This window comes from Pongo abelii, chromosome 3 (assembly GCF_028885655.2).
Source record: "Pongo abelii isolate AG06213 chromosome 3, NHGRI_mPonAbe1-v2.0_pri, whole genome shotgun sequence".
In the NCBI taxonomy this organism is placed as follows: Eukaryota; Metazoa; Chordata; class Mammalia; order Primates; family Hominidae; genus Pongo; species Pongo abelii.
In genome coordinates, this window is record NC_071988.2 from 172,032,268 (window position 1) to 172,052,792 (window position 20,525).

At 40.2% G+C, this 20,525-nt stretch overlaps 1 protein-coding gene across 6 annotated transcripts in view; it reads left to right on the top strand.

Annotated features, from left to right (window-relative positions):
- DCLK2 (doublecortin like kinase 2) overlaps positions 1 to 20,525 on the top strand; it is a 176,423-nt gene that overhangs the window by 100,880 nt on the left and 55,018 nt on the right. For 3 of the 6 annotated variants that reach the window (XM_024246461.3, XM_054553559.2, XM_054553560.2), the window contains exons 4-6: positions 12,207 to 12,309; positions 16,715 to 16,816; positions 17,743 to 17,793. In XM_024246461.3, coding sequence (XP_024102229.2) covers positions 12,207 to 12,309; positions 16,715 to 16,816; positions 17,743 to 17,793 — 256 coding nt within the window. The remainder of the gene's footprint in view (positions 1 to 12,206; positions 12,310 to 16,714; positions 16,817 to 17,742; positions 17,794 to 20,525) is intronic. The other 3 variants (XM_024246462.3, XM_024246463.3, XM_054553561.2) reach the window with 1 other exon arrangement.

Genomic DNA, 20,525 nt, shown 5'->3' on the forward strand with positions numbered 1-20,525 from the left:
CCCCAAACCTTTCTCTGTAAGAGCTGACCATAAAGAAATTCTCTGACCTACCTTGTTTGATAGTAGATCATAAGACCCCCATTCCAGAAAGAGTCCTGCCCCAAACCCAGGAGGAGGGACTGCAGCACACAGAGGCCAGGAAGACCCTGGACAGACAGGCATTGCTGAGTTTCTCTACGTCGGTCTACTAGCATTATGTCACAGTCTTCATCCAATTATATTTCTACATGGCTGTCCATTCTGGATCGGACCTAAGCATGCAAGTGGATAGCTGTATCTTTGGGTCTTCATTGCGAGGGCTTCTTTGTCATGTAAAAAAATTTTAAAAAAATTAATACATTTGTTATGCTTTTCTTTTGTTAACCTGTCTTTTGTTATAGGAGTGTCTGCCCTGATCCTTACGATGGGGAAGAAAGGGATCACCTTTCTGCCCCTACAGTTGCAGCCTTCTTCACTTGGTGGAAAGCTCCAGAGTGGGTTTGAAACCTTTTCCTATGGGAATTAAGACTGGGGGTAGGGAGTGACTCTCAGTAGGGGGCAGTCAGAGGACTGACATAGAAATGACCTCTTTTACAGGAAGAGTGATGATTGCTTCTCCTCCCAGAATATATTTAGAAGCTCAATATCTCTGAATTCTTTAAAACCTTTTCATCCTATTGATAGAAAGAGGCACTTCCTAAAGCCAAATCTTTGGTCTCAGTATTCCATGATTGGTCTTAACTGGTGAATAGTTATTATGAGAAGGTTGCAGTGGGAAAAGGTTAGATCCAGTGTTTTTTTTTTTTTTTTTTTTTTTTTTTTTTTTAGGAAGCAAACCAAATGTAGGGAGCTGTCTGCAGATGCCTTTGAGAAGCCCTTTACTGTAAGAACTGTCATCTTTTAGCTTCAGTTCTGTTTCCATGGCAACCACATGGTCCCTGAGTGCCTGGCTGAATGAATTTACAGGAAGCTGAAAAACATTGCTATTCTAAGTAGCTTTCTTCTTCCTGTAGAAAGGGTCCTTCCCTTACTGTAGGCCAGCCAACATTTATTGGGAACAAAGAGGGCTATTTATGCTCATTGTACTCTGGGCCAAGGGTAAAGAAATGGGGAGAATCCCAGCCTCTGTTTACTGACCTGTCAGTTTGTTTATCTGGTTGTTGTCACTAGCATTTTGGAAGGACCAAATGACTTACCTTTCCTTTATTTCAGATATGGTTTCCCTGTTCATTTTTTTTTTAATTAAAAAAAAATTTTTTTGAGACAGGATCTCACTCTCTTGCCCAGGCTGGAGTGCTCTGGCACCATCTCGGTTTGCTGCAGCCTTGACCTCCGAGGCTCAAGTTATCCTCCCACCTCTGCCTCTCAGTAGCTGGGACCACAGTTGTGCATCACCACGCCCAGCTAATTTTTTTATTTTCTGTAGAAACAAAGTATCACTGTGTTGCCCAGGCTGGTCTTGAGCTCCCGGCCTCAAGCGATCCTCTCACCTCAGCCTCCTAAAGTGATGGGATTACAGACATGAACCACTCTACCAGGCCTCCCAAATCATTTGAAGCAAAACTTTTATCCTAGGTATAGAAATGTTTAAGAAAAATGGAGTGGGAAAGAGTTGTGTCTGGAATAGTGTTAGTTACAATGTAGTTAATTTGTTGATTTTATAGCCTTCAAGCATCTAGATGGGCAGTTATTTAAAATAAGTGTCTCATGCCAGCAATAGAAATAATGATAATGGCTCAGGCAGATCTTAGGTCATCGTTTATTGCAAGTTAACGTTGTGATATGTTCTTTACATCTTTAAAAAGTTGTATTTCTGCTTGCTTACATGATAGAAAACTTATATATAGTAGAATATTGTTTGGGGGGGTTTAAAATGAAATGTAGCTCCCTTTTGGCGTTTTATGACTTGTAACATGACCATTTCTTAGGGAAAAAAATGAAGGCTATCAATATAGTTTTGTTAAAAACCTATAGAGTATTTTTAGTTTCAAAGATAAGCCATTTACTGGACTTCCTTTGAGTTCCTTCAAATCCTTTTTAGAAGCAAGGTAGAAATATTTTGTTTTTTTAACTACTCTTAGATAGAGACAACCTTTTAGCTGAATTCTGATAATGAAAGCATTTAATTTCAGCAGGAGGTAGGGATTTTTGTTCTCTCTCTCTCTCACACCACCACCCCCCCCCCACCTGCCAACACAGTTAAAGAAAATCCATAAAAAATGCTGATCTATTCTATACTCCTGATATCCATCCTCCCATTATGTCTTCTATAAAATGTGGTCCTTATTCAAAAGATGGACATTTCAAGAGGGCTAAGATTTTCCCTTTACTCTGTTTGGATAAGTAGATGCCAGTTTAAACTAGTTTCTCACTGAGATCCAGTGATGTTCCTTTTGAATTTTTATCACGTCTTAGAAAATGTCAATAAAATAGCTGTGGAAAATATCTCAAGAGACCCTCATTTAATGCAACCTCAAGTCTCTGAATAGCACCAAATGTGGAGTGTAATTGCAAATTGCATTGCTTTAAATCCCTTCTACCGAATTGTTGCAGTAGCAGATTTCACAAGTAGTTTTTCTCAAATCATCTTGAAATAATAATAAAAGAGATTTAATTCTTGAAAGAGCTTATATGATGTAAGATCAGTTTTTAGAGTTATTTTAAGGTGTCCAGGGCCAAAATTTGATCAACCAAGTATTTGCTATATCTTTTATAAGGAGCTACATAGGATTTGACTGGTCTGCCCAAACAATTTATAGGTTATCTTGGGATAGAAAACTAACATCATAAATTTGGGAACCAGGACTACCCTGCATTATAATGAGTTGATAGGAATCCATAGAGTGTGAGATGGACCCTCTAGAGAGGGCTACTTGGAAAAAGTAGGACCCAAGGCATTTCTTTTGATTTCTTTTTTTCTTTTTCTTTTTTTTCTTTGGAGACAGAGTCTCGCTCTATTTCCCAGGCTAGAGTGCAGCGGCACAATCTTGGTTCACCACGGCTTCTACTTCCTGGCTCAAGTGGCCCTTTGGTCTCAGCCCCCCAAGTAGCTGGGACCACAGGCATGAGCCACCACACCTGGCTCATTTTTCTATTTTTTTGTAGTGATGGAGTTTCTCCATGTTGCCCAGGCTGGTCTCGAACTCCTGACCTCAAGTGATCTCTCTGCCTTGGCCTTCCTAAGTGCTGGGATTACAGGCATGAGCCACCGCACCCAGCCTCAAGGCATTTCAATCATTATGCATTCAACAGAAATGTATTAAGCAAAGCCTATATGCTAGGTGCTATGTAATGCTGGAATTATAGTGGTGAACAAGACCGCGTGTATGGTGCTCAGTCTGGTGAGAGGTCCAGACACAAAACCAGGCAGTTAACCTCAATGATAACATCTATCTTGAGTGAGTTAGAGTATTGAGGAAACATCTGGATTTGGAGGGGCTTTGAAGATTTCTTTGAGGACATACAAAGCTAAATCTTGACCAGAAAGAAATTGCAAGTGGACATTACTATGTAGCCACTTAAAATAGTGTTCCTTTTACTGTCTCTCAGAAAAACGCATTTCAACTCTTCTAAAAGCAGTCTTCTAAAATATAAATAATAGCTCTTTTAAGAAACAAATATTTAGACTTTAGAATCTTAGAGCAGGAAGGGGTCTTAGAGAAATCCAGCATGCTTTGACACCAACTCCTGTGTACTTCTGGAAAGAGTAAGAAACACAAGATTTCCAAAGAGTGTCAGTGGGTCAGGAAATGGGTGTCAGTCTTGTGTTTCTTCTTCTTTTTTTTTTTTTTGAAATGGAGTCTCGCTCTGTCACCCAGGCTGGAGTGCAGTAGCACGATCTTAGCTCACTGCAAGCTCCACCTCCTGGGTTCACGCCATTCTTCTGTCTCAGCCTCCTGAGTAGCTGGGACTACAGGCACCCACCACCATGCCCGGCCAATTTTTTGTATGTTTAGTAGAGACGGGGTTTCACCATGTTAGCCAGGATGGTCTCGATCTCCTGACCTTGTGATCTGCCTGCCTCAGCCTCCCAAAGTGCTGGGATTACAGGCGTGAGCCATCGTGCCCAACCAGTCTTGTGTTTCTTACTCTTACCCCCTAACATGCCCCACTCTGGTTCAGAATGTAAGTGTCCAGGGAAGATTATCTCTGAGTGTCCTCTGCCTTTTTTGTTTTGAGGAAAGGATTTATTGTGCTACTAATATATGCATTGTATTAGTTCCTTCTCACACTGCTATGAAGAAATACCTGAGACTGGGTAATTCATAAAGGAAAGAGGTTTAATTGACTCATGGTTCAGCATGGCTGGGGAGGCCTCAGGAAACTTACAATCATGCCAAAGAGGAAGAAAATATGTCCTTCTTCACATGGTAGCAGGAAGGAGAAGAACGAGCCAAGGTGGGGAAAGCCCCTTATAAAACCACCAGATCTTGAAAGAACTCACTCCCTATCACAAGAAGAGCACAGGGGGACCACCCCCACGATCTAATTATCTCCCACGAGGTTTCTCCTCCAACGCGTGGGGATTACAGTTTGGGTTACAATTCAAGATGAGATTTGGGTGGGTTCACAGAGCCAGATCATATCATGCATAATTTTTTTTTTTTTTTAATCAGACCTCGCTTGCCATGGTGGCCCACGCCTGTAATGGGAGGCCAATGCAGGCGGATCACCTGAGGTCAGGAGTTCGAGACCAGCCTGACCAACATGGCGAAACCCCATCTGTACTAAAAATACAAAAATTAGCCGGATGTGGTGGTGGGTGCCTGTAATCCCAACTACTCAGGAGGCTGAGGCAGAAGAATCGCTTGAACTGGGGAGGTGGAGGTTGCAGTGAGCCAAGAGCGTTATTGTACTCCAGCCTGGGCGACAGAGTGAGATTCCATCTCAAAAAATAAAAATAAATTAATAAATCAGACCTCAAGCCTCTTTCACACGTTTTTGTATCTTTTAACAGATACCAAATAAGGAAAGAAAAAGAGTGGTTGTGGCAAGCTATTATGAACTAGCACTGAAATTATGGCTGGCCTGATTCACCCTAACCTGATTAATCTGTCTAGCGAAGGATGGAAAAATTACTTTTTTAAGTGGCCGTCTTTCATTTGGAAAACTTAGATGGACTCCTGTAGATACATTATTTTTCACTTGGATGTTTCCCCATTAGTTCCTAACTGATTGCTTTAATTGTGCACCTTAGCAGAAATATTACTTTCCCCTTGTTTGTATAGCTTGCTTTCACAGGCCGCATGGCATCCATTATTTCTGATGAGCTTCTGGAAGAGTTAATTCTTCCTTGCATTGTAGAAAGAATTTAGAAGCAAACAGTAAGAGGCCTTCTAAACTGATACACTTTTCCTCACCCTTGTTAAGAATGATCCTGAGATGTTATTCATACTGATTTTTTTTTTTTCCTGAGACAGATTTAGCGACCTGGTTCATACCTCAGTGTTCAACTCGTTTAAAAAATAAATGGTAAAAGGAACATACAGATTACCAGAGTTAAAGAACACAGAATATGTTGTAAAACATAGAAAAATTATCTTAGTGTGCAAACATATGAGGTATTTTAAAGGTACTAAATATTTTATGGGTTCTGTTTTTATCAAGTTGTGTTCGTTTATTCCCATAATAGTCAGGGTGTTCTTCTATAATATTCACCCTATTATAACATTTTGAACTGTAATTATTAGTTGTCCATTTTCATCACTAGACTGTGTGCTTTTTGTCTTTTATTTATGCCTGGCATATTATAGTAGGCACTTGATTAATATTAGAATGAATGAATGTACAGTAGTAAATTTATGTGGCTCTCCTTGGTGAGAGAGAGTTACTTTACTTTATATCAGAACCTGGACATTTTATCAGATGTTCTGCATTAAAAAGTATCAACTGAATTTGGGCCACTACTAGGAACAGTTAAAATACATAGTTCCAGGCTGGGCACAGTGTCTCACATGTGTAATACCAGCACTTTGAGAGGCCAAAGTGAGAGGATCACCTGAGCCCAGGAGGTTGAGGCTGCAGTGAGCTGTGATCGTGCCACTGCACTCCAGCCTGGGCAACAGAGTGAGACTCTGTCTCAAAATGTGTGTGTGTGTGTGTGAAATTTAAGCGTGGGCAAATAATGATTGCATTAGACTAAAGAGATCTATTGTTAAATATGCAAATGTAATTTTAGCATAAAAATAAGATTGATATGCTTACAATTCTGTTTATTTACATTATCTAAAAAATGTTCGTATTTTGCATGCAGCTCACATAGACAGATATATACCAAACCATTGCTTTGCTTTAAGTCAAATCTTTCTTATCCATTTGATGGTTATTTATTTTTGATTTTTGAGACAGAGTCTTGCTGTGTCACCTAGATTATAGTGCAGTGGTGTGATCATAGCTACTGCAGCCTCAAACTGCTTGGCTCATGCAGTCTTCCTGCCTTGGCCTCCCAAAGCTCTGGGATTGCAGACATGAGCCACTGCACCCAGCCCATTTTATGACTATTCTAGGGAGCTGCTGGTAGACTGTGTTCTTTAATGATCTTTCCACAGGGCTTTTGTACATTTCTTTCCCTCTGCCTGGAACACTTCCCTCTACAGATATTCATGTGACTTGCTTCCAATATTTTGTTCAAATGTCACCTTTGCAATGAAGCCTTTCCTGACCACCCTCTTTAGTATTGCAGCACCCATCCTCTGCATTCACTGCTCCCCTTCTGTGCTCTTTATCTTCTGTTGTGACATAAATTTACCTGTGCACACACTTCCTTAATGAGGTCAATAATTTTTGTCTCTTTTTTCTTTCTTTACTGATGTATCCTGTAGCACCTAGAATAGTGCCTGGCACATAATCAATGCTCAATAAAAACACTGTAAATGAATGGAGGCTGAAGTTGTTTAACATCTTGTGAGATATGTCCCTGTCCCAAGTATACCTGAGACATGTTTTGTTTCTCAGTTGTACTTTTTTTTTTGTGACGGAGTCTTGCTCTGTCACCAGGCTGGAGTGCAGTGGTGCGATCTCGGCTCACTGCAACTTCCGCCTCCCGGGTTCAAGCGATTCCCCTGCTTCAGCCTCCCAAGTAGCTGGGACTACAGGTGCATGCCACCACACCCAGCTAATTTTTATACTTTTAGTAGAGACAGGGTTTCGCCATGTTGGCCAGGATGGTCTCGATCTCTTGACCTCATGATCCGCACACCTTGGCCTCCCAAAGTGTTGGGATTGCAGGCATGAGCCACTGCGTCTGGCATCAGTTGTATCTTTTATTCACTTTATGGCTGTCATTTCTTTGCGAGTAGCAGTGACTGAATTAAGGCATATCAGAACCTAGTTGAAAAATTGTGGCCAGGTGTGGCGGCTCACATTTGTCATCCCAACACTTTGAGAGGCTGAGGCAGGTAGATTGCTTGAGCCCGGTAGTTCAAGACCAGCCTGGGCAACATAGTGAAACCTGGCCTCTAACAAAAAATACAAAAATTAACCAAGTGTGGTGCCGCATGCCTGTAGTCCCTGGAAGGCTGAGGTGTGAGAATCCCTTGAGCCTGGGAGGTGGAAGTTGCAGTGAGCCAAGATCGCAACACTGTACTCCAGCCAAGGCAACAGAAAGAGAAAAAGAAAATTGTATAATTTGGTTAACTGCTTAACCAAATAGGCATTCAGTGACTAGAACCTGAATCAGAGGGAGGCAGACATCTTATGTACACTATGTTTGGGAATCCAAACTTAAACTGACAGGTGAAATCATTAAAAGGTCAATTAAGAAGAGCCAAGGGCCGGGCATGGTAGCTCATGCCTGTAATCCCAACACTATGGGAGGCCGAGGCCGGTGGATCACAAGGTCAGGAGATCGAGACCATCCTGGCTAACATGGTGAAGCCCCATCTCTACTAAAAATACAAAAAACTCAGCCGGGCATGGTGGCAGTGGGTGCCTGTAATCCCAGCTACTCGGGAGGCTGAGGCAGGAGAATGGCGTGAACCTGGGAGGCGGAGCTTGCAGTGAGCCGAGATCGTGCTACTGCACTCCAGCCTGGGTGACAGAGCGAGACTCTGTCTCAAAAAAAAAAAAACAAAAAGCCAAATAAGCTTCTATGGAAAAAAAAAAAAAAGTCACCTTTTTGATATGTTATGTTCCTGAGACTTGTTAAATGCTTTTATTCCGGATAGTAACTTGATTATTTACTGTTATTTATGCTAATCAAATGCCAACTAATTTAGTACCAGATGAAATATTTCCTTGTAATAAAATCAATTAAAAATTAACTGATTTTTTTCAGATTCATTCAGATATGTTTTTTAAAATTCAGTTATTTCTTCATGCTAAATTAATTGCAAAAAATGCAATTTCCCTTTTTAAAAAAATTATATTAAACTTCACTAGATACGTTTTTACTTGGCCAAAAAAATAAAACTCAGTTCAATTCCATTTAAGAACCATTTATTGAATATATTATATGTATGTGAAAAATAAAATAGTTAGAAATATAAGGTAGACATAACTGACTGTAAAACAAGACATAAATGACTACAAATAAGGTAAAATGAACAAGAACTGTAAGTAGAAAGATGACCTGTGGGATTTCAGATGAGAAAGTGGCATGCTGTCAACTTGAAAGCAGAGATGCAGAAGTAGAGGACTTGCACCTAAATTGCTGGGTTCTCATTTGTTACCTGTGTCCGGGCAAGTTTCTCTCTTTAGATCTGTTTTCTTATTTATAAATGAAGGACGATAATAGTATCAACCTCATGCGATTGTTGTAGGGGTTGAGATAGTACATGCCGCCATATAGACAGAAAATTCAGAGAGGTTAATTGATGCCTAGACTTAGTAAGTCCTAAACGTAAGTGGTGGTGAGGGCAGTAGATAATGTAGCCATTGTACCACTCACCTGGAGAAGTTACTGTGGTCTGAGAACTCAGTTCCAATAGGAGCACCCCATACAGAGCCACAGTTCATTTAGCAAACATATATCAAGCACCCACTAAAGCCAGGAACTCTACTAGACCTGCAGGAATGATGAACAGGGAACACCCATGCCCACCTGGAGGTCATGACACTAAAGGGTGGTCAGGCTGTGGGTGCCTGTAATCCCAGCATTTTGGGAGGCCAAGACAGGGGGATCACTTGAGCCCAGGAGTTGAGACTTCAACTCCTGGCAACTCAAACTGTGGGCATCATAGGGAGACCCTGTCTCAAAAAAAAAAAAAAAAAAAAAAAAAAAATTAGCCGAGTATGGTGGCTGTGGTCCCAGCTACTCAGGAAGCTGAGGTGGGAGGATCACTTGAGCCCAGGAGGTTGTTGGAGGTTGTGGCTGCACAGTGAGCCGTGATCGTGCTACTGCACTCTAGCCTGGGCAACAGAGTTGAGACTGGATAGATAGAGATAGAGAGATAGATGGATAGACGGATAGATAGACAGACAGACAGACGGATAGATGTCAGAAAGGCCTGGGAAACAGTGTAAGGAAAGGCATGTTGGTAAGAGTCAGCTCTGAAGCTAAAAATAACCCAGATGTCCTAAGCTGATGAAAAAATGAACAAAATGTTATATATCCATACCATGGACTATTCAGCTACAGAAGGAATGAACTGCTGTTAAATCTTACAACATGGATGAACCTTAAAAACATGCTAAGTAAAAGAAGCCAGTCATCAGATGCCACATATCTTATGGTTCCATATACATGAAGTGTCCAGAATTGGCAAATCTGCAGAGCTAGAAAGTAGATTATGGGTGCCTGGGATGTGGGAAGGGGTTTATGGGGAGTGACTGCTAATGGGCATGGTGTTTCTTCTGGGGATGATGAAAATATTCAAAGTAAATTGCAGTGATAGTTGCACAACTCTTAATATACTAAAAAAACAACATTGAATTGTGGACCTTAACTGGGTGAATTGTATGGTCTGTGAATTACAGCTCAATAAACTCTTTTAAAAAAAACAACAAAACACCAGCAGTTTGGGAGACCAAGGTGGGAGGATCGCTTGATCCCAGGAGTCAGAGAGCACCCTGGGCAACATAGGGAGACCCCATCTCTACCTACTTACCTACTTACCTACCTACCTACATAAATAAATAAATTAATATTTAGCTAGGCATGGTACACACCTATGATCCCAGCTACTCAGTAGGTTGAGGTAGGAGGATCACTTAAGCCCAGAGGTTAAGGCTGCAGTGAGCCGAGATTGTGTCACTGCACTCCCACCTGGGTGACAGAGTGAGACCCTGTCTCAAAAGGAACAAACAAAAAACCCATTAGCACTGTGTGGGCAGGCAACCCAAAGTCATCTTGACTTGGCTGTTGGGTGAACGGAAGACATGGCAAAGACAGGGTTGGGGGTCAGTTGAATGCACCCTTTGAAGGAGCGTTATCTTGTCATAAAAGGTAGCCACTGAGGGCTGAGTGGTGCATGATCACCCAATAATACCTGTGAGAGACAGTATACTGACACCCTTGCAAACAGAAATGACAGATTCCAGGGAGTGGTGGAAGATAGGAGGTTAGCAAACCTGTTACAGGGCAATGTCAAGAGTCCAGGTAAGAGAGAAGGAACCAAGGAATAGAAGTAGAGACCCTTTAAAACCATGTAAGAAGTAAAAAGGCCTAAATGTGAGCGGTTGGTGAGGAAAGGAGAAAGGATGACTCCCTGAATTCTAGCATGAGTGAAGGGGTGTGTGCTAACACCAACGGAGATAGAAGAGAACAGGAACAATTGAAAATACAATTCTTAAAGGCCCTGGACACTGTAGCTAGAGCCATTTCAGTGAGATACAGAAGCCACATCTTGCCTGAAGAGAACTGGAACATGCCTGTTTCTCTTACTGTCTGTGCAGTCAACTTTTTGGCATTGCAAAAAGGCACATCATTTAGGTCACTTAAATAATATGACCTGAGCCATCTACATTGTATCTAGTTCACTTTCTTCTCTCTGGAGCATTATTTTCTAACTCTGTAGTGAGACCTATTTTTTTTTCCCAATGAAAAGCTAAATAGTGATTCAGAAAACTTAAGGAATATTGAGATTTGTCAGCCTGTTCAAGTACTAGAGCATTGTTTGTTTTTTCCTAACTTTGTTGGAAATGGATTACTTCTTAAGAAGAAATCTTATCACATATCCCATTGAAAACTGGTAAAAATAGAGCCTATCTATGTCCAAAGTCCTAGAAGATGGTTCTTCTGGTCACCACTGGGATAAATGGATGAATATGCTCCCTGGGATAGATCCAGGTTCTGTGGAGCTGAAACTAATACAGTATGGAAGGGAGGCCCTTTTTGAAAAAAGAATGTGAAATTGGGCTGGGCGTGGTGACTCACACCTGTAATCCCAGCACTTTGGGAGGCCGAGGCAGGCATATCACGAGGTCAGGAGATCAAGGCCATCCTGGCCAACATGGTGAAACCCTGTCTTTACTAAAAATATAAAAAATTAGCTGGGTGTGGTGGCACGCACCTGTAGTCCCAGCTACTCGGGAGGCTGAGGCAAGAGAATCATTTGAACTTGGGAGATGGAGATTGCAGTGAGCCGAAATCGCACCACTGCGCTCCAGCCTGGTGACAGAGCAAGATTGTGTCTCAAAAAAAACAAGTGAAATTGAGACCACATATTTAGATATATAGGGCATTAGAAGATCCCTGAAGCTTAAGCCTCATTAGCTTCATGGCAAATCTTCCTTTGATCTTGATAATCATGGTGGTGGGGACGATGGGGGTGACTATTAACACATTGAGCACTCATGTGCCAGACATTGTTCCAAGCAGTTTTTATACATTAATCCTCGAAACAACCCAAGGCACAGTAGCAGGGGTACAGAGAAGTCACGCTCAAGGTCACACAGTGGGAAGCAGAGTTGTTAGGAGAGGGAAGAAGGGCAGTATGGAAAAAACACTAAACTGAGAGCAGAGGCCTTCATGAATGTCAGCTTCGCCACCCATCTGTGGGGAACCTGGGGGAAAAATCACTTACCTTTGCATGTACGTCCTTGACTTCACCTGTGGAAAAGGAATATTGATGCATGTCATGAATCCTTGACTCTGTTGTTCTGAGGTTGAGAGAATGTGTGAAAGTGCTTTGTGAAGGTAAAGTGCTTAGAAACGTAGTATATTACACAGCTTTCTCTTCCACCTCAATACTTAAAATTCAGGCTTAAAAATTCATTTAATTTTGCTTACTTTTCATTTCACTTCTAATGTGTCTGATTTATTTCTTGGACATGATTTTTGTTCTCAGGTTACTTGTCTGCAAGACTTTTTTGGTGATGACGATGTTTTTATTGCATGTGGACCAGAAAAATTCCGTTATGCCCAAGATGACTTTGTCCTGGATCATAGTGGTAAGGCAATTCTTCAGCTAATTCATTTTTCCATCTTTGTAACCCCTGAAATGAAGGCTTGGGATTTGGCCACTCAGTTGGTGCATGTTAAGAAGTCTGGCATGTTGAGGAAAGATAGCATTGGCAGTACAATTTTTGAACCAATGAAAATAAAGAATAACATGAAAGCATTTGCCTACTTATAAAAAAAAAGAAAGAAAGAAAAAGAAAAAAGAATAACCCAACGCCTAATTCAAGTAGTTTTCACTTTTAGCAATTCAGTTCTCTCTCTCATTGCGTTGTTTTGCCACTGAAATGTTCCATGCCTTTCTTCAGAATGGTGGTTGGCTATGCCAACTTAAATGCATGGATAGTGTTGAACATGAAACAATTGTCCATTTTTTGTGATGTGTATGGATAAGGAAATCTGTATTAAAAAGAAATAGATAAAAGGATAATAACTGTTAATGGTGATTATCTGAGGTGTCTTTCAACCTCATTGGGGTTTTTTTGGTAGCAACTTTTTTTTTTTTAATTGAGACAGCGTCTCCTTTTGTCTCCCAGCCTGGAGTGCAGTGGCACGATCACAGCTCACTGCAGCCTTGACTGTGCTCCTGGATTCAAGTAATCCTCCTGCCTCAGTCTCCTGAGTAGCTAGGATTAAAGGCATAAGCCAACATTCCTGGCTAATTTTTAAATTTTTTGTAGAGACAGGGTCTTGCTATGTTGCCCAGGCTAGTCTTGAACTCCTGGCCTCAAGTGATCCTCCCACCTCAGCCTCCCAAAGTGCTGGGATACACACACACACACACACACACACACACACACACGTACGTATACTTACTTTGTTTATATACAGTCATGTACCATGTAAGGTTGCTTTGGTCAATGATGGACTGCATCTATGACTGTAGTCCCATGAGGATTTTTACTATACCTTCTGGATGTTTAGATGCACAGATCCTTACCGTTGTGTTATGGTTGCCTACAGTATTTGGTACAGTTATGTGCTGTACAGGTTTGTAGCCCAGGAGCAATAGACTATACCATATAGTCTGGGTGAGTACTAGGCTACACCACCTAGATTTGTGTAAATTTACTCCATGATGTTCACACAATGAATAAATTGCCTAATAATGCACTTCTCGAATGTATCCTCATGGTTAAGTGACATATGATTATATTTAGAAACAAAGCTATTTCATGGGTGAGATGAAAAAATCCCCTTTTCCTGACTTTGGCCAATATATGGAATTTTCAAGTAGTATTTGGCAATAATAATCTCAACTATTTCATATGTTATTGGTCCTGGGAATATTGTTTTACCCTATTGTCTTAAATTGCTTTAAACCTATTACAGTAATAGTGATTATTTTAGCTGGTAGTAAAGTCAGCTTCCTCTTTAAATGAAGTAAAATTACACACACATCACATTTCAGAGGAGAGGGATCTTAGAGATATGGTCTTCCTCTTTAATTTTATGAATGAGGAAAGCTGGCCTTTAAAAAGGTAGACAGTAGACCACTTCTAGTTGAAGTGTTTTTGACAGTCCAGGATTAGAGAACTATACTACCAAATAAATACAGTGATACCTAGGCTTTTAAAATTTTGAGAGGATACATTCTGTGGTACCAAACTTCCTTGTGTCCTAACTTCTTGTTGTACTATGTCAGTCATTCACGAGTTTGGGGGTCATTCGTCTACTCTTTTTGTTTTTCTGTTTTGTTTTTCATCTCTGCCAAATTTGACAGTTTCTATATTATATTCTGTGGGACTGGCCCTATTTCAGCCTGGTGACACCACTGGAAAGTCCTTAATTATAGATAATGTCCTGTTACGTTATCTATGCTAGTGCTCTCCCTCATTCCTGTGTGGTTAAGGTTAAATAAAATAGGCATTTATATATATATTATATATCATCTGTATTTTACATCTTTCTTAAATTTAGCTTTAGTTTCATAATATTTCGTTGATGTCAGTTGTCCTTTTGAAAGCTGAGCCACTGAAACTAAATATGTTCTGGGTTATAAAGTTAATATGCATAACAATAACATTTGTTGAGCCACTTACTCTGTATGTACAGGCATTGTACTCAGTGCTTCATGGGTATGTTGTACATTGATCTAAGCTACTTGGATCATTGTTAGTTTTTGTTGATGGTGATCAGGGCCTGCAATAGTTAGAAGTTGGTGAGAGCTATTGATTTATTCCTTCTTGATCTCGAGTTACTTAACCTGCAAAGTAGGGATAATAATGGCTATTTTATAAGGTTTTCTGAGGATTAAATGCATTATAATGTAATATATGTCATGCAGTTGGGAGTGTGCCTATCACATAGTAATAAGTGTCCACTGCTATCTTTGTCATTGTTAATAATAATATTACACCAACACCATTATGTGGTAAAATTTTACAATGATTTTACAATGAGCAAGTCTCAGACCTAATTCTGCCACAGATACGTTTATTAGGAGGCAAAGATTTTTTTTTAAATCAGTTATTTAACTTGTGTTGTAATCTTAATGAGGTCCCAACTCTGTGCTTTTAGGCTTCTGATAACATCTTGTGTTAAAGGCCCATTCAGAATCCATGGAATTCAGTTTACTTGATCTTAGTGAAGTAACTACATCCTCGATTAATAGATACAGGATTGGTTCCAATTCGTAAAGCTAGGATGTAGTTCTGCAGTTCTAGATTGTTGGTTCTTGATATTTACATATCCTGCTCATATGAAAGAGTAGCAATGCATTTAAGATGTTTCTAATAATCTACACACACCTTTCAACAGTCGGATACTTTTAACATCCACAATGCTAATTAAGCAAAAGTTGCTCCCTTTGTGTAAGGTTTTGATTAGAATCTTTCAAATGCTAACTAGCCTCCCCTTGGGTATATTTCCCTGATTAGTGTACTTCACTTGTCAGTTTACTGCCCCGGGGTATAGACTAAAATTAATCCGTATTTTAAACTTCCTGCATAAATTGAAGTATTTTAGAGTAAATTACTACAGACAGTATGTTACCTAATTTAACTCTTACAACAAGCCTATGATGTAAATTTTATTCTTACCCCAATTTCATTGGGGGGAAAAAAAACTCAGGCTTACAGCCAAGGCCCCCTAGTTAACAAATGTCAAATCCATAATTCATTCAAAATCTACACAACTCCAAAACCCATGTTCTTCATTATTCAATTTAGAAGTGATTACTTTAGCAATACTTACTTCTAGTACTCTAAATATTATTTTATTTGGTGATTTATGGAAAGAACAGTTGTTGTTTGAAGCTATTCAGCTGGGCACGGTGGTTCACGCCTGTAATCCCATCATTTTGGGAGGCCGGGGCGAGCAGATCACCTGAGATGAGAAGTTTGGGACCAGCCTGGTCAACACGGTGAAAACCCGTCTCTACTAAAAATATGGAAAATTAGCCAGGCGTGGTGGTGGGCACCTGTAATCCCAGCTACAGGCCAGAGGCTGAGACAGGAGAATCACTTGAACCTGGGAGGCAAAGGTTGCAGTGAGCTGATATCACGCCACTGCACTTCAGCCTGGGCGACAGAGCGAGACTCCATCTCAAAAAAAAAAAAAAGAGAGAAAGCTATTTTCCTCATTTTTGATGTTCCATACTTTGAGAAGATGGAACATAATTCAGGAGGGGGTTCATAAATTAGAGTCCCATACCCTTTTAAAATAAGGCAATCAAGAAGTTGGAGAGCATAATAAAATTGTAGTCTTTGCTTATCAATACTACTGATTTAAAAAGATAGTTGCACATGTATAGATTAGGCTGTGGATGTTTGTGTGTATAAAGTTAGGACATTGGAATTTCTGTACTTGATTAGCTCCATCTGGAACACTGAGGTGATGTCCCAAAATGTGTAGCCTTGGCCAGGCGTGGTGGCTCATGCCTGTAATCCCAGCACTTTGGGAGGCTGAGGAGGGTGTACCGCCTGAGGTCAGGAGTTTGAGACCAGCCTGGCGAACATAGTGAAACCCCATCTCTGCTAAAAATACAAAAAATTAGCTCGGCATGGTGGTGGGCACCTGTAATCCCAGCTACTTGGGAGGCTGAGGCAAGAGAATCACTTGAACCCAGGAGGCGGAGGTTGCAGTGAGCAGAATCGCTTGAACCTGGGAGGCGGAGGTTGCAGTGAGCCCAGATCGCGCCATTGCACTCCAGCCTGGGAAACAGGAGCAAAACTCCGTCTCAAGAGAAAAAAAAAAAAAAAAAAAAAAAAAGATGCGTAGCCTGACTGAAAGTAAACTCAGGTGTACTTTTGGGACAATTGCTTTGTATGTTAAATTGTTTAACAGTAATAGATAAATTATCAGGTAATAGTTCTGGTCAGTAAACAATTACATGTAACTCTGCTTTTGGTCGTTATTAAAACCAGATTTAGTTAATGCACTTTTGTTCTTTTCTAGAATGTCGTGTCCTGAAGTCATCTTATTCTCGATCCTCAGCTGTTAAGTATTCTGGATCCAAAAGCCCTGGGCCCTCTCGACGCAGCAAATCACCAGCTTCAGGTAGTTAATGGAAAAGGAATAGATGGTCATAGCAGGAACAGATCATTTTGCTTCTGTTTTCTCTAATTTTTATGAATTAGTAGTCTTTGCCAGGGTCGTATGCAGCCAAGTTCCAGAAAAACAGAGATGACGTGACTTTTGAAACCAAAAGTTAAGTCTGTTCCCTCCAAGTTATAATAATTCTCCTAAGAGACTTGTGTGGTTTTGTTCTGACACATTTTCTTGGGAACAGCTTGATGATCTAGATTCTGCTGGTATTTACATAGAAGCGTTTCACATTTTGACCCCTGTATACTGCATTATGAATTTTGTGCTCTATAATTGTGGATAATTATTTTCTTAACATTATCTCTTTTTTTTTTTTTTTAACACATGCACATGCACTCTACCCAAAAATGTATTTACTTGATATATTTCCACTGGCTTCTCTCTCATCAAATGATACATTCATAGCAGTGATTATTGTTGAAAAGTAGTATTTTGCTTATTTAAGAGTCAGACTTACCTGTAATTAAGTTTCTTGCAAGTCTTAAGCCTATAAATTTGTCATAATTTTGACTGGGCATTTTAAAACATTAAAAACATACATAAATATCTTCATATATTGATTTTATGGGTTTGTTTATAGTAATTAAGAATAAGTCTGTTGATATCATTTCCCCTTAAGGAAAGAATTATGAAAAACCATGATTTTACAGGTGGTGAATCTAGAACATGGGAAAGTTGTATCAATAACAATGGCCTCAAGCATCAGACTTTATAAAAGACCAAGTTTTTCAGACATTCCACTATTTGCCCTTTCCCCTTTCAGCACCCCCCCACTTTCTGTAGGGCAGGTTGTTTTACCCTTTTGAACACACATTTAGAGCTGCTGAGTAACCACTCTCCTTACTGTCTTCTGCTCTGTGTATACTGTGTGTGTACAGTAAAGCGGGGTGGCCACTACTCCAGTGCCTGTTCTACAGCCAAATCCCCAGGTGAGCCATGACTGTTGTGGCTTTGTTGCTCTCTGGGTTTTTGTTTTTGTTTTTTGCCACTTTTCTGTTTCCTTTTGCTCCATTTCCATGAATGTATCTGGCTTATTCCAGTGCACATCTGTGTGGTATGAAATGCTTTGCATTGCACAAGACACTTTAGCCTCCTCTATTTATTAGAGAACCGGTTATCATCAGAAGATTACCAAGTGCCTGTCTGTATAGTCAGGAATACAAAGCGACTGAGGAGGCACATCACCACAAGGGGTCTGTCTTCTAGTTAATTTGGAGCAATGTTCTGTTACTGAATGAAAAAGGCTAAAGTTTGTTGGCAATATGAAAATAGCCATAGAAGTAATTTTGATCTTCTGTGCTCACCCCCTCCCCACCCTGGGGTTAACAGTTTAGGAATCACTGAAATCTTAGGATTACTAGTACTTCATAATAGCATCTGCCAGCGTAGGATTATGAGGTGTTTCTTATACATACAGGGAAGCAACACTGCAATATTTCTAGTTGTCAAATATTTATTTTCCTAGAGTTATAGACTCAACCTGTTCTCTCTAAAAATGTGACAATTAACAATGAGTATTTTTATCTGAAAATGTCTCTGTTATTAACCTTATTTCAAATGGTATCATGCTTTCTGTAAAGTATCTTAAAACTGAGAAAGCTAATATAGATATGAGACTTGCATAAATACACTGACCTGGGTTAATCAAAGAGTAGATGTAGTTTTGGTGATAGCTTTACAGATGCTTATTACATCAGTAAAAATAATTAAATAGCTGGGCACAGAGGTACCACCTGTGGTCCCAGCTACTCGGAGGCTGAGGCAGGAGGATCCCTTGAGGCCAGGAGTTTGAGGCTGTAATGAGCTGTGATGATACGGCCTGTGAATAGCCACTGCACTCTAGCCTGGTCAATGTAGCAAGGCCCTGTCTCTTTTAAAAAAAATTTTAATAAAAGGGAGAGTGGTTCAAGAATTGGGTGTGATTAATTCAATTTTGTCCCCCTGAGGTCCAAAGAGAAAAATTAACATATTAAACTAAAAACATGTCTCATAGCCACATTTGACCTGCAGAGCAGTAGCTCCAGAAGATAGCCTAATAAATGTATACATAACTCTTAACTTGAATTTATAATACTTAGAAACTGATTAAGGAAAATCGTAGCATTCTAGTACACACAATTTTTAATTAAGTCCAAATTTGGATTTGAGTTAATAGGGTAAGCCTCAAACTCATCAAGTAAAAGTTGTAAGATTTTAAAACCACATTTTAGAGAGAAAATCATCTCTTTTATAAGAGATTAATTCAAAGTGTGTTTGACACTTCAGCTATGGAAAACAAAAAGCCTGAGTCAACCACTGGGATTTGAGTGAATCTCGAGAAAGCTACTATATTTATCTGTATAGTGCTTATCTGTATAGTGCTATATAGCGTGTTCTTTCCACTTTCTACCACCAGAAAGAAGAGAATTTTGTATTATTAAAAGCCATGGTACCCAGGAGTGCTTTTACAGATTACTTTAGCTATGGTGTATTTGTTGCCATTTTTAAAATTCCTTGGGACTAATTGGAACTCAAACAGAGCTGTTAACTTTATGAACATAATATTGTACCTTTTCAATCTTGGGACGGAAGTCCTAAATGAAGTCTTGAGACTGCCTTGAGTGAAATCTTCTGGTTGACTACATCCTTCAACAAAACTCTATCAGAATAGCTAAATAGTATGTAAAAAGCACATAGATATTAAGCTAGGTAACATAAATGGGTAAATGGTTACTGTTTCCCAGGCTGGAGTGCAGTGATGTGATCTCGGCTCACTGAACCTCTGCCTCAGGAGTTGAAGCAATTCTCCTGCCTCAGCCTCCTGAGTAGCTGGGACTACAGGCACGCGCCACCACACCTGGCTAATTTTTGTATTTTTAGTGGAGACGAGGTTTCACCATGTTGGCCAGGCTGGTCTCTAACTCCTGATACCAAGTGATCCATCCGCCTCAGCCTCCCAAAGTGCTGGGATTACAGACATGAGCCACCATGCCCGGCCATTATTTTAGGATTTTAGCTTATGAATCTTTCTTAGTCTGCCAAGGTAAAAAGGATTCAAAGAAAACAAAAAAGGCCCCAAGTTTATTTATTTCCTTAGAGTTGAGGGGAGGGGGATAAAATTTCAGGAGAGAAAATCCAGGGGGGTAGCGGAAGAGTGGAAGCATGAGGCAGGTGCTGGCTGGTGTTGGCACCCCTTCCACTTGTGGCAGCAGTGGAAGTTGCAGGGGGAGAGGGCATGACATGGTGCTGTCCAGGGCCCAGAACTGGAGAAATGTGCAAATAAGTGAAATTAAGAACTACTCATTCAAGCACATTGTTTAGAACCTTCCAAATGCTATAAAAACTTAGGGGACTATATGTGATTAGTATCTCTTTTAGGATGAGTTATTTTGATGAAAATACAGACATGTAGTTATTGACACCAGTTAAATCCCTGGCAGTGAGTTTTGTTAAGAAACTAGGCCTGGGCAGGGGATGTATTTTACGGAGACTGATCTACTGCAGAGATCGCCATCTGCCGGAACTGCTCTTTCTCCTTCAGTCCGTTTCCTACAATCATTCCAAGGTAGCCTTTGCTATCAGTGTGGGATTGGAATACCAGTGAACTCTAACAGTGCTTACTGATTAGGAGCAGGTGCTCTGTGCAGATTGCTGTGTGAGATGGAGAAAATACCAAAAAAAA